Genomic DNA, 20,348 nt, shown 5'->3' with positions numbered 1-20,348 from the left:
CATAACCTGATAAACAGCAGACAGGCGAGAGTGGTTCCTGAGATTACAGCCCTTCTCATCTATTCCACATCCCTTCTGAGAGTCGAAGGGCTGACTGATTGATGGTTTACTTGGATCTTTCAAAATTTTCCACCAGTCTGAGATTTCCTATAGGCTGTCTCCAGATGATGATTATAGCAAACCCTGGCTTCATAAATGCAGTTGTAAATGTCTAAGAGGCAAAATCCATTCATCACGCTGGCTGGCATCAGCCAATCAACAGTTAATTATATATTGTCACCTGCATGCTTTCACAATGTGGGAGATGCTGGAGTTGTAGAGGTGGGTATATCCAAACCCTCTTTGGATCAATACAGTCAGTGGTCCAGAGGGCATTAAAATAAGTAAAATAAGAGCATGAGACAGTATGCTATGAAAACACAAAGAAAATGACACAAGAGTTGTGGAGTTAGTGAGATGAGGGTACCTGGGAGGAACATGTGCAAAGGACAGAAGCAAGGTAAAACAAAACATACATAGGGATGCTTACAACAAACAGAGCAGGGTGTGTGTGTGTGTGTGTGTGTGTGTGTGTGTGTGTGTGTGTGTGATGCTGGAGTGAGGGTCAGATAAAGGCTAGAGAGAAGGAAGGGTTAGGTTAGAAGTCATGGAAGAATTTGGGTCACATCCTAGGTACACAATAACCATGTGCTCTCCTTTCTTAAAAGTACTGAAACTGAGCTGAGTCATTGTGCATTTGAAACATCTCTCAGACCTGCCAAATTACCATCAGACCAAAATCAAATAGCCCATCCACTTCTAACCTACCGAAGAACAGTGCCAGGGGGACTTTGGCCTCTTTGTCAACTCTATGTGGTATATCTCTTCTGAGGGCAAGAGTTGCTGAAAGTCACTTAGCAAGTGTGCTTTGCCAAAGGGATAAGCTTTCATGCATCAGCACCATTAGGAACTTAATTCACTGTAAGCAATGAAGAGTAACTGCGCTCCCTAGGCATCTGATGATTGAAGGCAAATGATCACACAATCACTAAACAAGCTCATACTTACTTGGGCCCCTCCCCCTTCCATTGTCACCTAACCTAAACTTACTATGAAATACTTGGCTAAAATAATCTAATTGGAAGAAAACGAATTGGATGAGCCTTCATTATCTCCACATTTGCTCTTATGTTTCCTTCTATCCCTCCACTTACTGGGGTGATGTGAAGAAAACCATATACTTCAAACAGCACTAAATGCATGCTACTGTAAAGTAATATGCTTATAATTACTGTCACTACTAAATGTTACTCATTAGATGTAGGGCTGAAGGCTACTAGAATGTATTCTTTTTCTTTAAATTCAAATAATTTATCTTCATTTTTTGTGCATTGGTGTTTTGCATACATGTATGCTGTGTGAGGGTGTCAGATCTTGGAGTTACAGACAGTTGTTAGCTGCCATGTGGGTGCTAGAAACTGAACCCAGGTCCTCTGGAAGAACAGTCAGTGCTTTTAACTGCTGAGCCATCTCTCCAGTCCTGGAACATGTCTTCTTTAAAAATCCTGTCCTCACAGAAATACCCTCTCCCCAAATTTAAAACTTGGTGGTTCTAACTTCAGAACAAAAGGAAACAGTAGTCAAGAAAATAAATACTACAATGTTGAAACAGCAGTTACAACAGTGATTCTTACTGAAAGCAGACTTCTATTTCTGTGCTGTTGTTTTTGTTTTTGGAGACAGGCTTTCTCTGTAGTTTTGCAGGCTCTACTGGAACTTGCTCAGTAGACCAGGCTGGCCTCAAACTCTGCTGGGATTAAAGGCGTGCACCACCACTGCCTATTGAAACTTCCATTTCTGAAGACAGAATTCTTGGTTGAACAAGCCCCCACACACTAACAGCTGGAACATTTCAAGAGTTCATCTGACAGGAGAAGAACTAGGCATGTTGGCACACTCCTGGAACCTCAAGATTAAAAAAATTAATGTTCAAAGTCATCCTATGTGGTGGGTCTGACGTTAGCCTGAGATACATGAGAACCTTTCTAAAACAAACAGAAATATAAACAAAATGAAACAAAAAAAGCACAAAAACTAAAGAAACAGGATACCACAGAGTGCTGAGGGTCAAGGCTAATCCCAAAATTTATTTAATCTTCCCTGAAAGTGAATTAGCAGATTATTTGGATTAAGGGAAAGAAGACAGGAAGGGAGGGAAAAGAAAAGTTGTCACAACATTGGTTAAGCAAAGAACATCAAAAGTATTAAACAACAAAAGTATTTAACTATAATTAAAGAAGTAGGGGCCATGAATTTGAAAGAAAAGTAGGGTTGGAGGAAGGAAAGGGAAAATGATATAGTTATACTTTAATTAAAAAATAAAAAATAAAAAATACTTGAAAATATTGTCTAGAAGCTTATTCTTCACAAAATCAGCTAGCAACAGACCCAGCTATGATTATGAAATTGCCTACATTCTCTAACTGAAACATGCTACCCTCCTTCCAACCATATATGTACGTGTGTCTGTGTCACAAACACAAGTTTGTGTTACAGACAGGGTCTTATGTAGACCAGGCTGGTCATAATCTTGCTATATAGTCAAGGATAACCAACTACTGACCCTCCTGCCTCCACATCCAAATACTGGAATTACTGAAGTATACATCTAAACCTAACTACTAAGCCCATCTTAGCACCTAAGGATGATGTAAGTTTTATTTTATGTTTTTGATCTAATCACACAGTAGATCCTCATGCTAACTGGTTAGAACTGGTTAGTACCACACACTCATCTACCACATTCACAGACTGAGCCCAAGTTAAGGATTCTTGCTTAAATAAAGTGAGACATAAGTGCAATCATTAGTTTTTTCGATTTGACTCAATCTAGAACACTGGGGAGCCTCAATGAGGGATTGTCTAGATTAAATTAGCTAGTGTCTGTAGTGAGGTAGTCCTTCTGTAGCACTGACCACGCCCATTGGGGGGTGGAGCGATGGGCGGAGGTGACCTGAGGAAGGAGGTCGGAGGGGGCCAGGAAGGCGCTCTCTTTCTGGCGTGACTCGGACAGGAGAGGATCGGGTTGAATTTCCTGGTGTTCATCTGTCTAGGTTGTAAGTTATTTCTCCCTGAATAAACATCTATTCGGCCTATTTGTTTATCCTGACCCTTATTTACCGCAATATCTGGTGTCAGAAGCGGAATTTACCTGGGTTTTGCCCCCCAGGCGGCAGAAGCCGCCCCCCCCCCCCACCTTCCCCAACGGGCAGGGTTTAACCAGGTGGACTCACCACAGCTTTGGGACATTTGCCTCTTCCTTACTGCAAAGGAGATCTTTGCCGCTAAAGCAGACCTGAGAAGGCACTTACCGCTTAACATTTTTTGCCCATTTCCGCACGGGACTTTGCATTCGCGCAGAGCCTCTCGGCGGCACCCGCCCGGCGGCACCCGCCCGGGCGGCACCCACCCGGCGGCACCCGCCCGGCGGCACCCGCCCGGCTTGCACGCGTTTCGTCTTGTGTTACAAGTAACTCCAAAAGTCCCCTTTTAACAAAATTCTGCTTGCCATAGTTTGTTAAGAACTTTTTACAGGAACCGGGATCAGACGAGCCTGGGCGGCTAGGCGCTATTTGATGACACACCTCCAGGCGTAGCTACCACAAGCGGAGATATACAACTAAAAGCATCAAAGTTCCAGGACAGCAGAATTACACCTAAGGTAATTGTAACATCTTTTGCAATTTAAGCTGATATAAAATCTGAGATAAATTGTTCTATAACTATGGCAGATAATTTTACTATGCAGAACTTTAGGAATTATTTTACTTCATATGTAGAAGGGATTTTAGCAGAAGAAACTTATGACTGGACCAATATATACTTTTATTTTGTAATAGCAATGGGTTTCATCATTAACATGATATTCTTAAAGAAATGGTTTGAGATTACAGCAAACAATAAGGAACTTGTACAAACTATGGGAGACTTAGTAACAAAGATTCGAAACATTGAAAATGATAGAATTCAAAGCATAGAGACAAAGATTCGAAACATTGAAAATGATAGAATTCAAAGCATAGAGACAAGGATTCAAAACATTGAAAATGATGGAATTCAAAGCATAGAGACTAAGATTCGAAACATTGAAAATGATAGAATTCAAAGCATAGAAAATATAGAAAGAAAGATTCAGAATATTGAAGATGGCGTTGGCGAGCTGAAAGGTATAATTTGTTTAATGTCAGATACTTCAATAACCAGAACAGAAACAATGCAATGCATTAACAAACTAGCAGAAACAGCCCATTCCTGGTCGGAGGAAGCTACTAATAAGTTTAAAAAACTGGAACATCAGATAGAAAGACTAGATGACAGAATCTCTTCCATGTCTGAGGATAATGACAAGCTAGCAGATAGAACATTGTTTCTGGAAGGCAGTTTACACGCCATTCAGATAATATCTAAGGATGATAAGATTAAAAACATGGAATCATTTGTAGTTGGAGAAAGTAAGAAACTGACTGATACAATGAAGTCTCTAGAAAGTTATTTGATTCAAGAAGTTCAGACACTCAAAGAAACAATGGTGAATAGATTTCAGGCTTTAGAAGACCTTCAGTCTGATACATCAGAAGAAGAACTACAGGTAATAGGGCATGAAAAAGATTTAAAATTTTCCACACCATTTAGGGTCAGGGGAGCTTTCCCTGTATCTATTCATGAAAAGCCAGCAACGAAGAAACATCCAAAAGGTGTCGTCGCATATCAGTGGGAACCAATACGTATGAAAGATTTAAAAGGTATAAAGGAAGCAGTAGTCTCTTATGGCATGCATTCACCTTATGTGAAGCAATTAGTAGAATCATGGGCATGGAATAACAAGGTAACCCCTAAGGATTGGGATCAATTAATATCAGCTGTCCTTGAAAGCGCCTCTCAAATAGAATGGAGGGCTTTATGGAGAGAGGAAGCAAAAGCTCTTGAACTTCAGGGCTTAAAGAAAGGGTATAAAGCTCCCCAAGATAAAATTCTTGGTGAGGGTCTCTATGCTGACCCAGAAACCCAAGCTGCCTATGATGAACACATCTTGTCTCTATGCAGTACAGCAGCTTTGAATGCTTGGGATAAGGTTCATGAATTAGGAGAGAGGATAGAACCTTATACCAAGATAAAGCAAGGACCTAGAGAACGTTTTAGTATCTTTTTAGAAAGATTATCTAGGGCAGTACAATTAGAGATAGCAGACATAGATGCTAGGCGAATACTCATAGAATCTTTAGCTTATACGAATGCGAATCCTCAATGCAAACAGGTGCTTTGGCCTTTAAAAATGCGATCAGCACCCTTGGATGAATGGGTCCTATATACAGGCAACATTGAGTATAATGACAATAAGACTGAAGCATGGATAGGAGAAGCCATATCTAAAGGTCAGAGAAGATATCAAGATAACAGAGTTCCTTACTATGGTGACTTAGAAGCTTGGGTAGGAGAAGCCATCCCCAAAGGTTTGAAAAGATATCATAATGTCAGATGTTATAACTGTGGTAAGATAGGACATCTAAAAAGAAATTGTAGGCAAAGCTTCCCTAGAAGTAACACCCCCAGGAATGAATCAAACAGAAGGCCTCAGCCTTCTGGGTTATGTAGAAGGTGTGGCAAAGGCAGACACTGGACAAATGAGTGTAGATCGACCAGAGACAAGCAAGGAAACCCTTTACCATCGGGAAACTCCTTGGGGGGCCTCTCGAAGGCCCCCACATCACAGGTGGTTCGAACATTCCCAGTCACAGTGGAAGACAATCTCCCACAGGACAATTAGAAAATTCTGTGCCTATTATAAAAACTCATACTGCTCTGGATGACGAACTAGTGACGGAAGTTGAATCAAACATGACAGAAGGAAATGAAAAACGTATATTTTGGCAAACTGCTATAAATAGTCATAGGCCTAGATTGATAGTTAAGATGAATAATAGACTGTTTGAGGGTCTGGTGGACACTGGAGCTGATGTAACTATCATATCTAATAAATCTTGGCCTCAAAGATGGCCCCTGCATGAGGTAAATGTTCAATTCTTAGGGATTGGAACCCTGGCTCAGGTAAAACAAAGCACGAGATGGATTGACTGTATAGGACCAGAAGGACAGAGAGGGAGGTTGAGACCATATGTGGCTGATGTAGTGATAAATTTATGGGGTCGTGATCTATTACAGCAATGGAATACACAGATTAACATTCCTCCTGTATTAGATAGGAACCATAGACGACCTCATGATTGTGGAAAGAATACTGTTAAGTACTATACAAGACAGAGACCAAATATCCAGGCAGTACAAAAACAAAATACAAATGCTGAACAAACAGAGGAACCAAAAGCCCTACCTTTAAAATGGCTAACAGAGGAACCTGTCTGGGTAGGACAATGGCCTATGACCTCTGAGAAGTTAGAAGCTTTAGAAAGCCTGGTTCAGGAACAGCTAAATGCTGGACATATTGAGGAATCAACCAGCCCTTGGAATTCTCCTGTATTTGTGATCAAAAAGAAATCTGGTAAATGGAGAATGCTTACAGACCTGAGAGCCATCAATAAAGTTATCCAGCCAATGGGCTCTCTACAGCCTGGAATGCCCTTGCCTTCTTTGATACCCAAAGAATGGCCTATTATAGTTATTGATTTAAAGGATTGCTTCTTCACTATACCTTTACAAGAACAAGACAAAGAGAAATTTGCCTTCACGGTACCTAATTATAACAATTCTCAACCGGTGAAGAGATATCAATGGAAGGTTTTGCCACAGGGAATGCTAAATAGCCCCACCCTGTGCCAATATTTCGTACAAAAGCCGTTAGAAATAATTCGTAAACAGTTTCCACAATCCATAATCTATCATTACATGGATGATATATTGTTAGCTGACTCTAAAGGAGAAATATTAGAAAAAATGTTTGAGAAAGTAAAGGAAGTTTTACCTCGCTGGGGATTACAAATTGCACCTGAAAAAATACAAAAAGGAGAGTCTATCAACTACTTAGGATATAAAATAGGTCTACAGAAAATTAGACCACAAAAAGTACAGATCAGAAGAGATCGCTACCAGACTCTTAATGATCTTCAAAAATTACTAGGAGAGATTTCTCAACTGCAAACCATAATTGGAGTAGAAGGGCATGATTTGAAAAACTTGAAAATGGCCCTAAAAGGAGATAAGGACTTGAATAGTCCACGAATACTATCAGCTGAAGCTGAGAAGGAATTAGAATGGGTAGAAAAGAGGATACTAGAAGCACATGTGGACCGTGTGGATCCAAACCTAGACTGTATTCTGGTTATATTACCATCTAGAGAATATCCTTCAGGGATTTTGATGCAGAGAGAAGATATCATATTAGAATGGATATTCCTACCACATAAACAGAATAAAAAACTGAAAACATATATAGAAAAGATCTCTGACTTGATTATAAAAGGTAAATTAAGACTTCGTCAGCTAATAGGAAGGGACCCAGCAGAAATTATAGTACCTTTAACTAATGAGGAAATTTCTTCCTTATGGAAAGATAACGAATATTGGCAGAGAGCTTGCAGTAACTTTTTGGGAACAATTAGCAACAACTATCCCAAAACTGAGAGAATCAAATTCATAAAGAAAACGATTTGGATTCTTCCACGCATTGTAAGAAAAACACCTATTTCTGGAGTTCATACATTCTACACTGATGCAAATAAATCAGGTAAGGCAGGATATAAATCAGGAAATATTAGTAAAGTGGTTCAAAGCCCTTACAATTCTGTACAAAAGGCAGAATTGTATGCCATTCTCATGGTACTTATGGATTTTAAAGAACCCCTCAATATAGTTACTGACTCTCAATATGCAGAGAGAGTCGTTTTACACATTGAGACTGCAGAATTTATTCCTGACAATACAGAATTAACTTCATTGTTTATACAGTTACAAGATACTATCAGAAAGAGGACTCATCCTATATATATAACACACATCAGATCCCATACGGGTCTGCCAGGTCCTCTAGCACAAGGCAATGATGAAATTGATCGTTTATTGATAGGAAGTGTGCTAGAAGCCTCAGAGTTTCATAAGAAACACCACGTGAACAGCAAAGGTTTAAAAAAGGATTTTTCTATCACTTGGGAACAAGCCAAGGAAATAGTAAGGAAATGTCCTACTTGCTCATTCTATAACCAAACTCCTTTACCACCAGGCAGTAACCCTAAAGGTATAAATAGGAATGAAATATGGCAAATGGATGTGTTTCATTTTGCAGAATTTGGAAAATTAAAATATGTACATCACACTATAGATACATTTTCAGGGTTTCAGTGGGCTACTGCTCTGAGCTCTGAAAAGGCTGATTCTGTTATAACGCACCTTTTAGAGGTAATGGCCATTATGGGCATACCTGCACAAATAAAAACTGACAATGCTCCAGCATATGTCTCCAGCAAATTGAAACAGTTTTTTGAGTATTACAAGATAAAGCACATAACTGGTATACCACACAATCCTACAGGACAAGCAGTGGTTGAGAGATCCAATCGTACTTTAAAAGAAATGCTCCATAAACAGGCAGGAGGAACCAAAACACCCAAACACAGATTACATAATGCTTTATTAACATTAAACTTTCTTAATGCTGATGAAAAAGGAAAAACAGCTGCAGAAAGACACTGGACAATAGAAAAAACTTCTGAACTAAATCAGCCAGTGTATTTCAAGGATGTACTGACCTCAGAATGGAAAGCAGGATATGTGTTACGTTGGGGTAGGGGTTTTGCATTTGTATCTACAGGAGAAGAAAAACTATGGATACCATCTAAGTTAATCAAGATCCGAGTTGAACAAGAGAAGCATCTTAATGAAGAGAAATGACAAGTCATCCAACAAACTAGGTCCTATGAGGTGTGCGGAGGCCTCTCAAAGGTAGGGGAAGTGTTCTGTTCTTGTTTTTACAGGAAAACAGAGAAAACCTATCATCAAACAGCCAAAAGACACTGAACATGTAGGTGCCTACAGAAGAGAAGACAGCTCTTCAGAAACAATCACTTAAGGAAGCAGAATCTGATATATGGTAAAAAAAAAAAAAAAAAAAAAAAAAAAAAAAAAATTTAATTGTAGTAAACTATTTCTATATAGAAATCTATTTCTCTCTATTATCTAGTATTCCTGAAGTCCCAAATTTTGTAAACCAATGCTGGCTTTGGAGTTGGATTTGGCTTTCCTTCTCTAAATTCAAGCATGTTGTTAAGATTAAATTCATGGTTTCTGCCTTAAATCAAGAAGCCAATTGGTGTAAGGCAGAAGAAACAAAATCTGGGGACTCATATCTTATGCAATTTTCTCTCTGAAATCCTAATTTTCTCACATACTTTTAATGCTTATTGTTGTCTTTCCCTAATGCATACCTTAAAACTTGAAAATTTTACTTTAATATTGATGTGTAACTTTTCCACAAGGAATAATAACGATTCCTAACAGCAGTCTTTGAACTTTCCGGAAAGAAGATGGGGCCCCACATCATCATTTCCACTTGACTCAACCTGATGCATCGGAACTACAAACATCACCCTAAAACCGGTTTGAGACTGTTTTGCTCGAGACAACTCATGACTAGCTAGCTGTAATGGTGCACCTTTTTATTACACCCTGGCCAGTTTCAAATAGAACTACAGTCAAGAATTTTCTGCCACACAGTGACTAACTACATATGTCACAGCCAGTTCTGTTGAGAAATTTGGTTGCTAAAAATTTTCTTCCTACAGGATCCATTGGAGCAATCATCGTCCCATTTCAGCAGGAAGTAATCTTAATATGACTACGCCCCCTTTCCCTACCCTTGGAAATTTGGGATAATAGTCATCGTCTTTGGGTTGGTTTTAGTTATTTGGGATTGGGTGATGCTTACACTCGGGTTTATCTTTTAGACAGGAATAGGGAATGGTGGGTAAAGGTATGGTTTAGATGGGATATAAGTAGATTAGCCTATTTCCTTGAGAATTTGAGTATGAATGAGATAGTATTTTACAGCTTACATTGTTATGTATTCCTATGTGGTAAGCTATGTAAAATTAAGTTTATATTTTGTTATATTGTGTTAAATGTTTCCACTTATAATATTTATGCACATTATTTTTACCATATTCTATGTATGTATACTTTTCTTGTGTTCAAGACATTTTGTATATTGATACAATTTGGGATATATATCTTGCTGCCCTTTATAGTTCTACCTCTTGTCTTGACACTTATACTCTACCTCTATTTTAGGGATTTACATGTAGGTATATGTAAATAGTTAAACAATATAAGTATTTGTTCCTGCTTTACTCAGGAAAGTTTTAATCAGTCTTTTTAGCTAAGTTCCCGAGTATTACAGATTATCTTCACTCACATTTCCTGTACCTATGAGATTAGTCAGATATAGATGCTTAATCTTCAATCCTTCATAGACATGCAGAACATGGCATTTAAATGTTTTAATATTAGTACTCCTTTGACATGAGACACTGTTGCTCCTGACAGCACCGTGCATTTTCCCGAAAATATGTTGGACACTGTTGTTGCTCCTGCTGGAGTTCAATCTCGCCTCAGCTAATGGCCTGTTGGGCATAGAATTGCCCCCACCTTGACCACTGATTTGGACATGCAGTCCTATGTGCTTGCAGGAGACAAATATAGAAGACTGCTTGACCTTGCCAAGTCAGGGTAAGACAGCCATTCTATTTCCCTGCTGTTGTTGTGGTCTGTCAAGTTCTCTTGGCCTTAGCCAAATCTGGGTGTACCAACATCGCTGTGAGACCTAGGGTGACTGTTCAGGTGGCTTGCTGTTTCTGTCCTTGCTGCACCGTTTTGGAAGTTGTCCATCCGCATTTCCTGTCTACTCTAGTATTGTTATTTTCCTTCTCAGGTCTTGATGAGGTTGAAGATTAAACTATCACAACTATTATTCTCTCTTCCTAGTTAGATATATTAGGTACTAGACTTACGTTTTCCAGCTTAGGACAACTCTATTGTAAACTCCATTATGCCCTCACCCTAGGACTAGATATGTAGGTCATTTTGTTCTCGATTTTCCTTTTCTTAGAGCACACTTGTTATTCACTGTTTTGTATATAGTTTTGTATTAAGCCTAAATCTTTTCTTTAGACTAAAAGGGGAATTGTAGTGAGGTAGTCCTTCTGTAGCACTGACCACGCCCATTGGGGGGGTGGAGCGATGGGCGGAGGTGACCTGAGGAAGGAGGTCGGAGGGGGCCAGGAAGGCGCTCTCTTTCTGGCGTGACTCGGACAGGAGAGGATCGGGTTGAATTTCCTGGTGTTCATCTGTCTAGGTTGTAAGTTATTTCTCCCTGAATAAACATCTATTCGGCCTATTTGTTTATCCTGACCCTTATTTACCGCAATAAGTGTCTTTAGAAATTGTCTTTGTTTTGTTAATTGAGATGGGCAGACCTATCCTCTGTGGGTAGCACTATTCCCTGGGTTTGGGGCTTGGACTGTAAAAAAAGTGGAGAAAGTGAGTTGAGCACTGGCATAAATGTGTTAACTCATTGCTCTCTATGGCTGTAATGTGAGTAGCTGCCTCAAACTTGTTGCTTTAAGTTCCTACTACCCTGACATGTCCCTACTCTCCTATGATGAACTGTAACTTGGAGTGGGGAACTAAATAAAGCTCTTCTCTCTTAAGGTGTTTTTGTTGGGGTATTTTGTCAGAGAAGCAGGAAAGACAATGAAGATAGATGAGATGGCCTTTCTAGTTTCCAGGTTTGGGTCAATGAATAAGAGAAACCCCAGAACCCAAAGTTGAGAAAAAGCTCACAATTCTAGGCAGCCTTTTTCTTTTCTTCTGGGTATTACTTCTTTTTATTAAGATGTTAATTACTGCCAGTGATAAAGGCCCACACCTTTTTATACCTTTTTTTTTAAAAAAATTAATATTAATGTATTTTTTACATTCCAATCCTAGTTTCCCACCCCTCCTCTCCTCCTATTTCCCCATTTTCCTCCCACCCCAGGGCAGCCTTTTTCTTCACCTTTCTGTCTATGGTGGTAAAAAATAACAACAACAAAATAAAACAAACACACAAAAAACAAATAAAAAAACCACCATCAACAACAGCAAATGGAACATTCTCTTCACATCCCAACTCCCTAGAATAAGTTCCTGGGAATTTAGTGCTAGGAAGGTATGCTTCTTAGCTGAGGCAGGGATTATGGAAAGAAACACTCTGATTTTCCATGGCATGCACTGGACACTTGCTGTTGCCAGCAGCAATCCCAGCTTATATTATGAAGAGGCTGCCTGCAGGAATGTAGATCTGTCTGGCTGAAGCTCCAATTCAACCCACCTAAGGACAGAGAATTTCTACACTTATATATTCACAACCTTCAGTACAGAAGTAGTGGGTATCTATCTTTAGGGCCTGTTAAGGCTTGATATATAAAAATCCAATGAATATGCATGTTACCTGGTAAAGACCCCATGCTGCACTTAAAACTAACTACAATAATGAAAATAGTGCCAATTAAATGTACACTTTGGCCAATTCTGACTTTTTTCCTGAAAGACAGAATCTGCTATATAGCTCTGGCTGGCCTGGACTTTGTTAAATAAGTAAACCAGGCTGGCTTCAAACTCAGAGATTCACCTGCTGCTTGCTTCCCTAGTGCTGAGATTAAAGTTGTGTGCCACCACAGTTGACTCCAATTCTGATTTTTAATTCATATAAACATCCCTACATTTGCTGTGGAAATATAACGATTTTTATATAACTAGAAAAAAAGTTTAAATATTAGAATTCAAATAATCAGAGAGGCATTTGCTGCTCTAATTTTCTAAGATTTTCTACTTCAATTTGCCCATAGCTTCTTCTTGATAGTAGGCCATTATAAAACTGAAACCACACTTCTGCTCCTGGCAGAGTAACAGAACCAAGAACTAAGCAGCAAGAATTAGATATATTACTTCAGATGCAGTATATTTATGCATATACATACATACATACATACATGTGTGTGTGTATATACACATATACATATATTCCTAATTATGTTTCTGAATTTATAAACAGAACCATACTATCCCCAAATCTATGTACTAATATATACCCAATGTGACCACTGACTGCAATCTAAATTATGTTTATTAGATTTTTGCAAAAATTCAGTTTTTTTTTTTTTTTTGGCCAGGAAAGAACACAGGAGTTATGTACAGTTGCCCACCATATCCAATTCCTATTTTATTTATTTGTACTGATTTTCCCTTAGATTAACTCCATCCTCCTATCCCTACCCTCCAGTTTTTACTCTGTTGTGTGCAACTTTATTTCTTATAGATTAAAATTTCATGGCTGCCAGGACTCAGTGCTGCAACTGTTAATGTGTAGAGAAGAATTTGAAAAGTCAATGAAAGGGGTCATTTAAAAAGACACAAATAAAAGAGTTGCTTTCTTGACTTTAAGCCTAACTACTTATTGATGGGATGGCTTGGCAGACAGTCAAAAGATTTGGCCCTTCTCTGAGGCAAGTTACTAAAACCCCTGTTTTCTCTTCTAAAACATAGATCCAACATAGAAAAGATGGCATTTATTAAGGAACAAAACCAAATCTGATTTGACTTTTCCATTGCAATATTCAACATATAAACAATCCATCTCCATTAATTAGCCTTCACTTTTCAGATGGGCTACTTTCTCAGACGAGTAGCAGGACACCAAAATGGAAAGGAGAAGTCAATGTCACAGAATATAAATAGCTGTGGCCAGAAACAATATAGCAAAAGAGCCAATAGGAGAAGGCTCCCCAAACTGCAGCATAAGTGACTTAATTCAATGTCTCCCTTCACGAGGGCCTCAGGGAAAATCACCCACAGCAAACAAAAGATGAAAACAACCGAGAATGGATACAACATTTCTAATCTTATGTCGATTAGACAGCCTTACTGTATGTTCTAAGGTTTTGGAGAACATTTTAAAGCCTCCGATGGAGCTTAATAGTCACGAAAAATAAATCTTTTAAAATGGGAGTCAACTATAAATACACCCAAGTAAATATAATGGAAAGACAGGAGCTGACTTTTAAAAATTGTATTTTAGATTTAGTGTTCCTAGTTAACCCAAAAGATCAGTAATTTCACACGACTTTGGTTAAAAAAATAGAATTAGTATGCTTCAATTGCATGGAGCACACACTTCACTTTTTAGATGTCTGCTGGACATTTCCTGACTGTTGTTAAGCACTGAAAGTCATTAAGTTTACAAGATTATGTGGTGGAACGCGAGCGCGCGCGCACCACTGCGCGCGTACTCTAAGCATTAGCAGCATAAACGCAAATGCAGGCATCAGAAAGTTACATAAGAAAAGCGATCTGTCCTCTGAAAAATCAGTTCAAGCATACAATACTAGTAAACTGTATATGCTGCACGCCGGGCTGGGTCACAGGAACCAGGTAAAGAAGAAATGCAAAATACACTGGGAAATGAGGGCACTTAAGAGCTGAATGATGCAGACAACGCATCTTGTGGCATTCCTTCGGAAGGAGCAAGAATGGGTTGTCTTTAACGAGCCCCTGATGACCCGGGTAACGGCACAGCCTAAAACCACCACATCCTGAAACAAATCCCACCATGTGTGAGGGGACGCATTAGGTGATCCATTCACTAAAGCTATCCGGGCAATCACCGGCCTGGGACTCGAGCAGTCCCTGGCACTGCCACCTGCTTTCTACTTCCTCGGGAAGAGGTGGTGGCGCGCGGGACCCAGCCCTTAGGATCCAAAGGCAGAACTAATGATGAATATATGATTCCTAAACCTGGAGCTCAAGGCTAGGTTCCCCAGGGTCGGTTCCGGGACAGCGCGCGGCCCCACGGTGGAAGGCTGAGAAGTTTCCCACGGCGGAGCCAGGGCAAGGAGACCTGTGGGGAGGGAGCGGCGCCAGGTCTGAGCGCAGGAAGCCTCGACCCGCCGACTGGGACCGTGGGAAGGCAAGCTGGGGGCGGTGCCGCGCGGGGCCCCGGCTCGGGGATCCCACTCACGGGGCGCGGGCGGAGAAGGGGCACCCTGGCCGCTACCTGCTGTTGGATCTTCCCGTCCTCCGTGACGACCCAGTGAGTGGTGGCCCAGGCCCCTCGGGCCACCACGCTCAGCAAAGCGGAAAGGCTGAGAAGCCAACCTGGGCCGGAGCAAGGCGACAGCTCGAACCGGCCGCGGACCCCTATTGCCGCCGCCATCTTGCCCCCCCAGCCGGGCTGCTCACACCGGAAGCGGAAGTTACTCCGCGCCGTCCGCCATCTTGGGGAGGTCGTCTCTGGAGCAGGAGGAGGAGCCCGCCGAGTGCTTCAGGAAGGCTCACTGCTAGTCCCTTTCTGCATTGCTTGGGGCAACCGGTCCTGCTGGACCAGGCAACATGCCCGAGCTGGAAACTGCTTTTTATCGTTTTCCTGTAGGCTATATGATCTCCAAGAGTGGGAACCGGAGGGGAGATGATAATAGTAGACTAAGCGGGGCTTGAGCAGAAGTGAGAAGACTAGGTGGTGGTTCTTTTTAAAAAGTAAGTATTGTTTCTGGTAGTGCAAGAAAAGATAAGCTTTTGAACTACCCAAGAGAGGCTTTTTTTTTTTTTTAAACAAGGTTCATAATGGAGTGTCAAGCGGCGCAGTCCTGCTGCAATGCGTGTCACATACGAAATTTAAAAATAGCTCTAGTTAACTTCTAATACAAAATAGCAGTTCAAGGCAAGATCTGCATATATGATCGGTGTAGACACTTTGTTTTTCCTAAATTTGGAAAGCGCTATCTACTTACAGATGAATTACATCTGGTGTAGCCAGACTGCTGGGCTTTAACAGCAGCACGTGTCTATTAAGGACTTTGGTGGGCAGATCCAGTCTAATCTAAGGCCTAGGTGTAGAGCCCAGATATTGGATTTCCTGGGATCATATTAAATATGCAAATTTTCAGTACTTGTGCTCCCCCCACGCCCTGCTGAGTCTGTTTTAAGGAAAGTCTCAGGTAATTGACCTGCATATTAAAGTTAGAGGCTCACTACCAACAGGTAAATAAGCAATTAAGTAGCTTAGGTTCCAGCTTTTACTAGCATATGTTCTAACATATTTCAGAACTGCCTGCTAGTATGTCGTATCGTTTTGTGCTGACATTTGCTATGCTTTTATTCTGTTGGGAAAGTATGAGAATAGTGCCTTGGTATCTCTATGAAAGGGTGTTGCAGAAAAACAAACAAACATCCGCCTCATGCAATGGGAACAGAGGCCATGACATTGTTTAATTCTTCTGACATTGTTTAATTCTTCTGTCATGGGGAGTCCTCATGTGAGCCCAAGTTGCCTGAGATTTATTATTGAGCCCAGGCTTACCTATTAGGCATGAGTAATCAGGCCCAGCCCCCAAGCAACTTTTCTGTTAATAACATTCTTCTTATTAAAAAGGTACAAATTAGTGCTGAAGAAATAACTCAGAGCTGAAGAGCACTTCTTGCTCTTCCAGGGAACCAATACTGATCTCACACCTGTAACTCCAGCTCCAGGGGATCCACCTTTATACATGTGGCACACATTGTCGTACACAAACACACACCATATCTGCCTTTTGAATGGTAGTGGAGACTGGGCATTGACATATGAACATTGAGAGTAAGCCAGGATGTTGACAAGTTAATTAAAATATAGACATTGGAAGTATAATAAGGGTGTATGTGTAAAGGAGAACTACGATCAGGTGAAAAAAGGCTTGGCACAAAGGTCATGGTTAAGTAAAGTATGGTAAAGATGATGCTGGTGTTAAGTTGATAGGGACTTGTGTGTCATATTGAGTTTAAATGTAGACAATAAGCAGTGTAACTGACTTTTGAAGTAGTGGCAAATGATGGAATCGTTTTCTCAGCATCTTATTTTTAAGTGTAGTCATTTACTCTATATAAAATAATTAAAGTGGCACCAACATTTGTTTTTTTTTTTTTTTTTTTTTTTTTTTTTTTTACCAATGCTATCGACTGAGCCCAGGGCCCTGTGTATGCTAGCCAAACACACTACTAATGAGCTTTATGTATCTCTACCCTGTCATTTAATACCTTGTGTTTAATATACCTACCTGGCTCTAGAATGAATAGTTGAATATAATCCCTAATACCATATATTTTAAGTATTAGAAATATCTGGCATTTAGCCTTTGGAAAGGAGGCAAAAATCTATGAACTCAACAGATCATCCACTTTTTTTTTTTTTTCTGTAGATTATATCCCTTGTTTTTGAGGCAAGGTTTTGTCTCAAAACTTAAGAGCCCTCCATGGTTTTCTGTTGTATAACTAATCTTCACAAACTTAGCAGCTTAACACATGATTTCAGTTTCTTTCTTTTTTAATTTCAGTTTTTATGGAAAGAAGAGTATGGTTTGGCATGGCTGGTTTTCTACTCAGTCTCACACAACTGGTATTAAGGCTACACTCTGAAGCTTGGTGGCAGGGTTGGATAAGGTGTCCTCTTCAAGTTCATTCAAGTTCTTGCAGCTTTTACTTCTTTGTTGTTGTAGGACTGAGGTCCTACAACTGTATGCTGACAGGTCATTAAGGCAAAACACCCACTATATCTTGAGCCATGTAGCTTTCAACATGGCCATTACTTTTTTTTTATTTACTTAATTTAATTTTATATAACAGTCCAATTAAATGAAAACAAACATTTATACACAATATTTGGGAATTTGGGCATCGTTCTTTCCAAACTACTTCCTGCTGGTAAGGGGCGCTGTCTTGGGGGATTCAAAGAAGATTCAGATATCCTGGCTGTAGTCTGTAGGGCTGTTTTGTCCAGTTGTTTTGAATGTAGGATCAGCTTGTACTCTGTTTCAGGCGGTCTGGCATGATCAAACCACATTAGTCTGGAAGGAATCCACATCTTTTCATTTTCTGTGGAAACAAAAATAGAAATCCTTTTCCCCAGTAACTTGTCCTTCAATTTAAATTTTGGAGTCAAAGCATTTTTTTTTTTTTTTAGTTTAATATATTATTTTACATGTCGATCCCAGTTCCCTCTCCCTCCCTCCCTCCTTCCCTCCCTTTTTTACCCTCTCTGCCCTCTCACATGTACTCTAAACACCCTCCCCTCCCATCCCCCCCACCCCAATTCCATATGTAGGGGAGTGCATGGCCATTACTTTTAAGGACAGCAAGAGACTGTCTCCATTGTTTGAAACTGACTTAAATCTCTAGGCTAGATTTAATGAATTTCTATGACAAGATTCTCCAAGTGAATAATCTTCCTTTTAATTAACTCCAGATTAGCTTATTTTTGACTATGACATTTGCAAAAATACCTTTGGCCAAATAACAGAATTTCAGGAGTTACATATAGCTACATGTCTTCCACAGCCCAGGTGGATCTTTTAAAATCCTAGCCTTATTAAAATATACTTGAAAATAAAAATCATATATATTCAGTGTGTAAGGATGTCTATGTATGAATACCATTCCTGCTTTAGGTAGCCCTAATGTACAGAAGTGTTTGCTTATCCCTTCTCAGCCTTTACGTGTGCTTCCTTTTCTACAATTTAAGGTACAGTTCAAATCCTACTTTGTAAAGTTCTTGCCATCTCTAATTTTGTAGCACTAATGACATAACATACTACTTTCTACATTCTGAGCACTGAAAATCTAGCAATTTCTGCAAAGGTTCTTAGGTCTAGTCTAGTGACACACAATACACAGTAAAACTAGAAAAAGAAATACAATACAGGTAGGCAGCAAAGATAAATAGAGCCAATAAACTACCTCCAAGGTCAGGGACACTGACCAGGGCAGATGGGAATGTTCTATGTTACACCACATTGGAAAGATTCCAGAGCACACTGGGTTTGTATTCTAGGTGTAACTGGTATCACTGAGTAGAAACATGTAGAACATACTACACTAGAATGAACAAGGACACAACCCTTGTGGAGGTTTCTGTCCCTAACATAGATCAGTTCATTCTTAGTATGTTCTGAGAAGTACAAGCAGGATTGGGAAAAGCTGGGCTGACCAAGGCCATCTAAAGGATTAGTCCTAAAATTCTTTGCTCATTTAACCTAGACTATTAGCAGCTAAAAACAGAAGGATTTTCTTATGGTAATATATTTTATCTTCTTGAGTATCTATACTTTGTTTTTGGCTAGGTTACTTTTTAATATATATATATATATATATATATATATATATATATATATATATATATATCCCCCCATCCTACCCCCCCCCCCCCCCACTTCACAGGGAGGGTGATGCCTTCCAGGAGGGATCAACACAATCTGTCATATGGAGTAAGGACTAGGCCCTCTCTCCTGCCTCTAGGTTAAGGGAGTATCCCTACATGGGGAATGTGTTCCCTACGTCCTTTTGTGTACCAGTGATACATCCTGGTTCCACTGACTGTCAGAGATCCCTTAGACTGCCCAGGCCTTCTGAGACCCATGTTCAGGGGGTCTGAGTCAGTCTAATGCTGGTTTCCCAGCTATCAGTCTGGGGGTCCATTATCTTCCCCTTGTTCAGGTTGGTTGTCTCTAGGTTTCTGAAGCTTGGTCTTATCCTCCCTCTGTGCATCTGGATTCGAGTTCGGCTCAGTGTTTATCAGCTACTAGATGAGGGCTCTATGATGGTGGATAAGTTAGTCATCAATCTCATTATCAGGGAACAGCATTTAAGGTAGCCTTTCCACTGTTGCTCAAATTGTTAGTTGGGGTCAGTCTTGTAGGTCTCTGGACATTTCTATAGGGTCAGTTTTCTCTTCAAACCTATAATGGCTCCCTCTTCTATGGCCTCTCTATTTTCTCTTGTCTATTCCTCCAGACTCAATCTTCCTTGTCCCCTGTGCTTTCCTCTCCTTCCCTTCTTTCTCCTAGCTCCCTCTCCACTCACTGCCCCCCCAACTCCCAATATGCTTAGATCTTGTTCCTTTGCCCTTCTGTGAGGGACCTTATATGAATCTCTTAGGTTCCTCCTTGTATCCTGGTTTCTCTGGTGATGTGAATTATAGGCTGGTGATCCTTTGCTCTATGTCTAAAATCATAGTGAGTACATACCATGTTCCTCTTTTTGTGACTGGTTACCTCATTCAGGGTGGCTTCTTCAAGTTCCATCCATTTGCCTGCAAATTTCAAGATTCCATTGTGTTTTTTCTGCAAAGTAGTATTCCATTGTGTAAATGTGCCATATCTTCTTTATCCATTCTTCAGTTGAGGGGCATCTAGGTTGCTTCCATTGACTGGGTTTTTTAGATTCCTCCCAAAAGTAGCCTTCCCATTTGAAGTGAGTAAAACAATTACAAAGCCCAATGCAAATATGCTATTTCTTCTCTTCAC

The 20,348-nt window shown here is 40.1% G+C and overlaps 1 protein-coding gene across 2 annotated transcripts in view; it reads right to left on the bottom strand.

The window, feature by feature from the left end:
• Positions 1-15,268, bottom strand: part of Ttc17 (tetratricopeptide repeat domain 17) — a 112,165-nt gene extending 96,897 nt beyond the window's left edge. The window contains exon 1 of one of the 2 annotated variants that reach the window (XM_051184118.1): positions 15,074-15,268. In XM_051184118.1, the coding sequence (XP_051040075.1) occupies positions 15,074-15,232 (159 nt within the window). In that variant the 5' untranslated portion in view covers positions 15,233-15,268. The remainder of the gene's footprint in view (positions 1-15,073) is intronic. The other variant, XM_051184117.1, reaches the window with a different exon arrangement.
• Positions 15,269-20,348: the final 5,080 nt, after the last annotated feature.

This window comes from Phodopus roborovskii, unplaced genomic scaffold (assembly GCF_943737965.1).
Source record: "Phodopus roborovskii unplaced genomic scaffold, PHOROB, whole genome shotgun sequence".
Taxonomy (NCBI): Eukaryota; Metazoa; Chordata; class Mammalia; order Rodentia; family Cricetidae; genus Phodopus; species Phodopus roborovskii.
The sequence above is the reverse complement of the archived record's forward strand: the minus strand, read 5'-3'. Positions and strand labels throughout refer to the sequence as shown.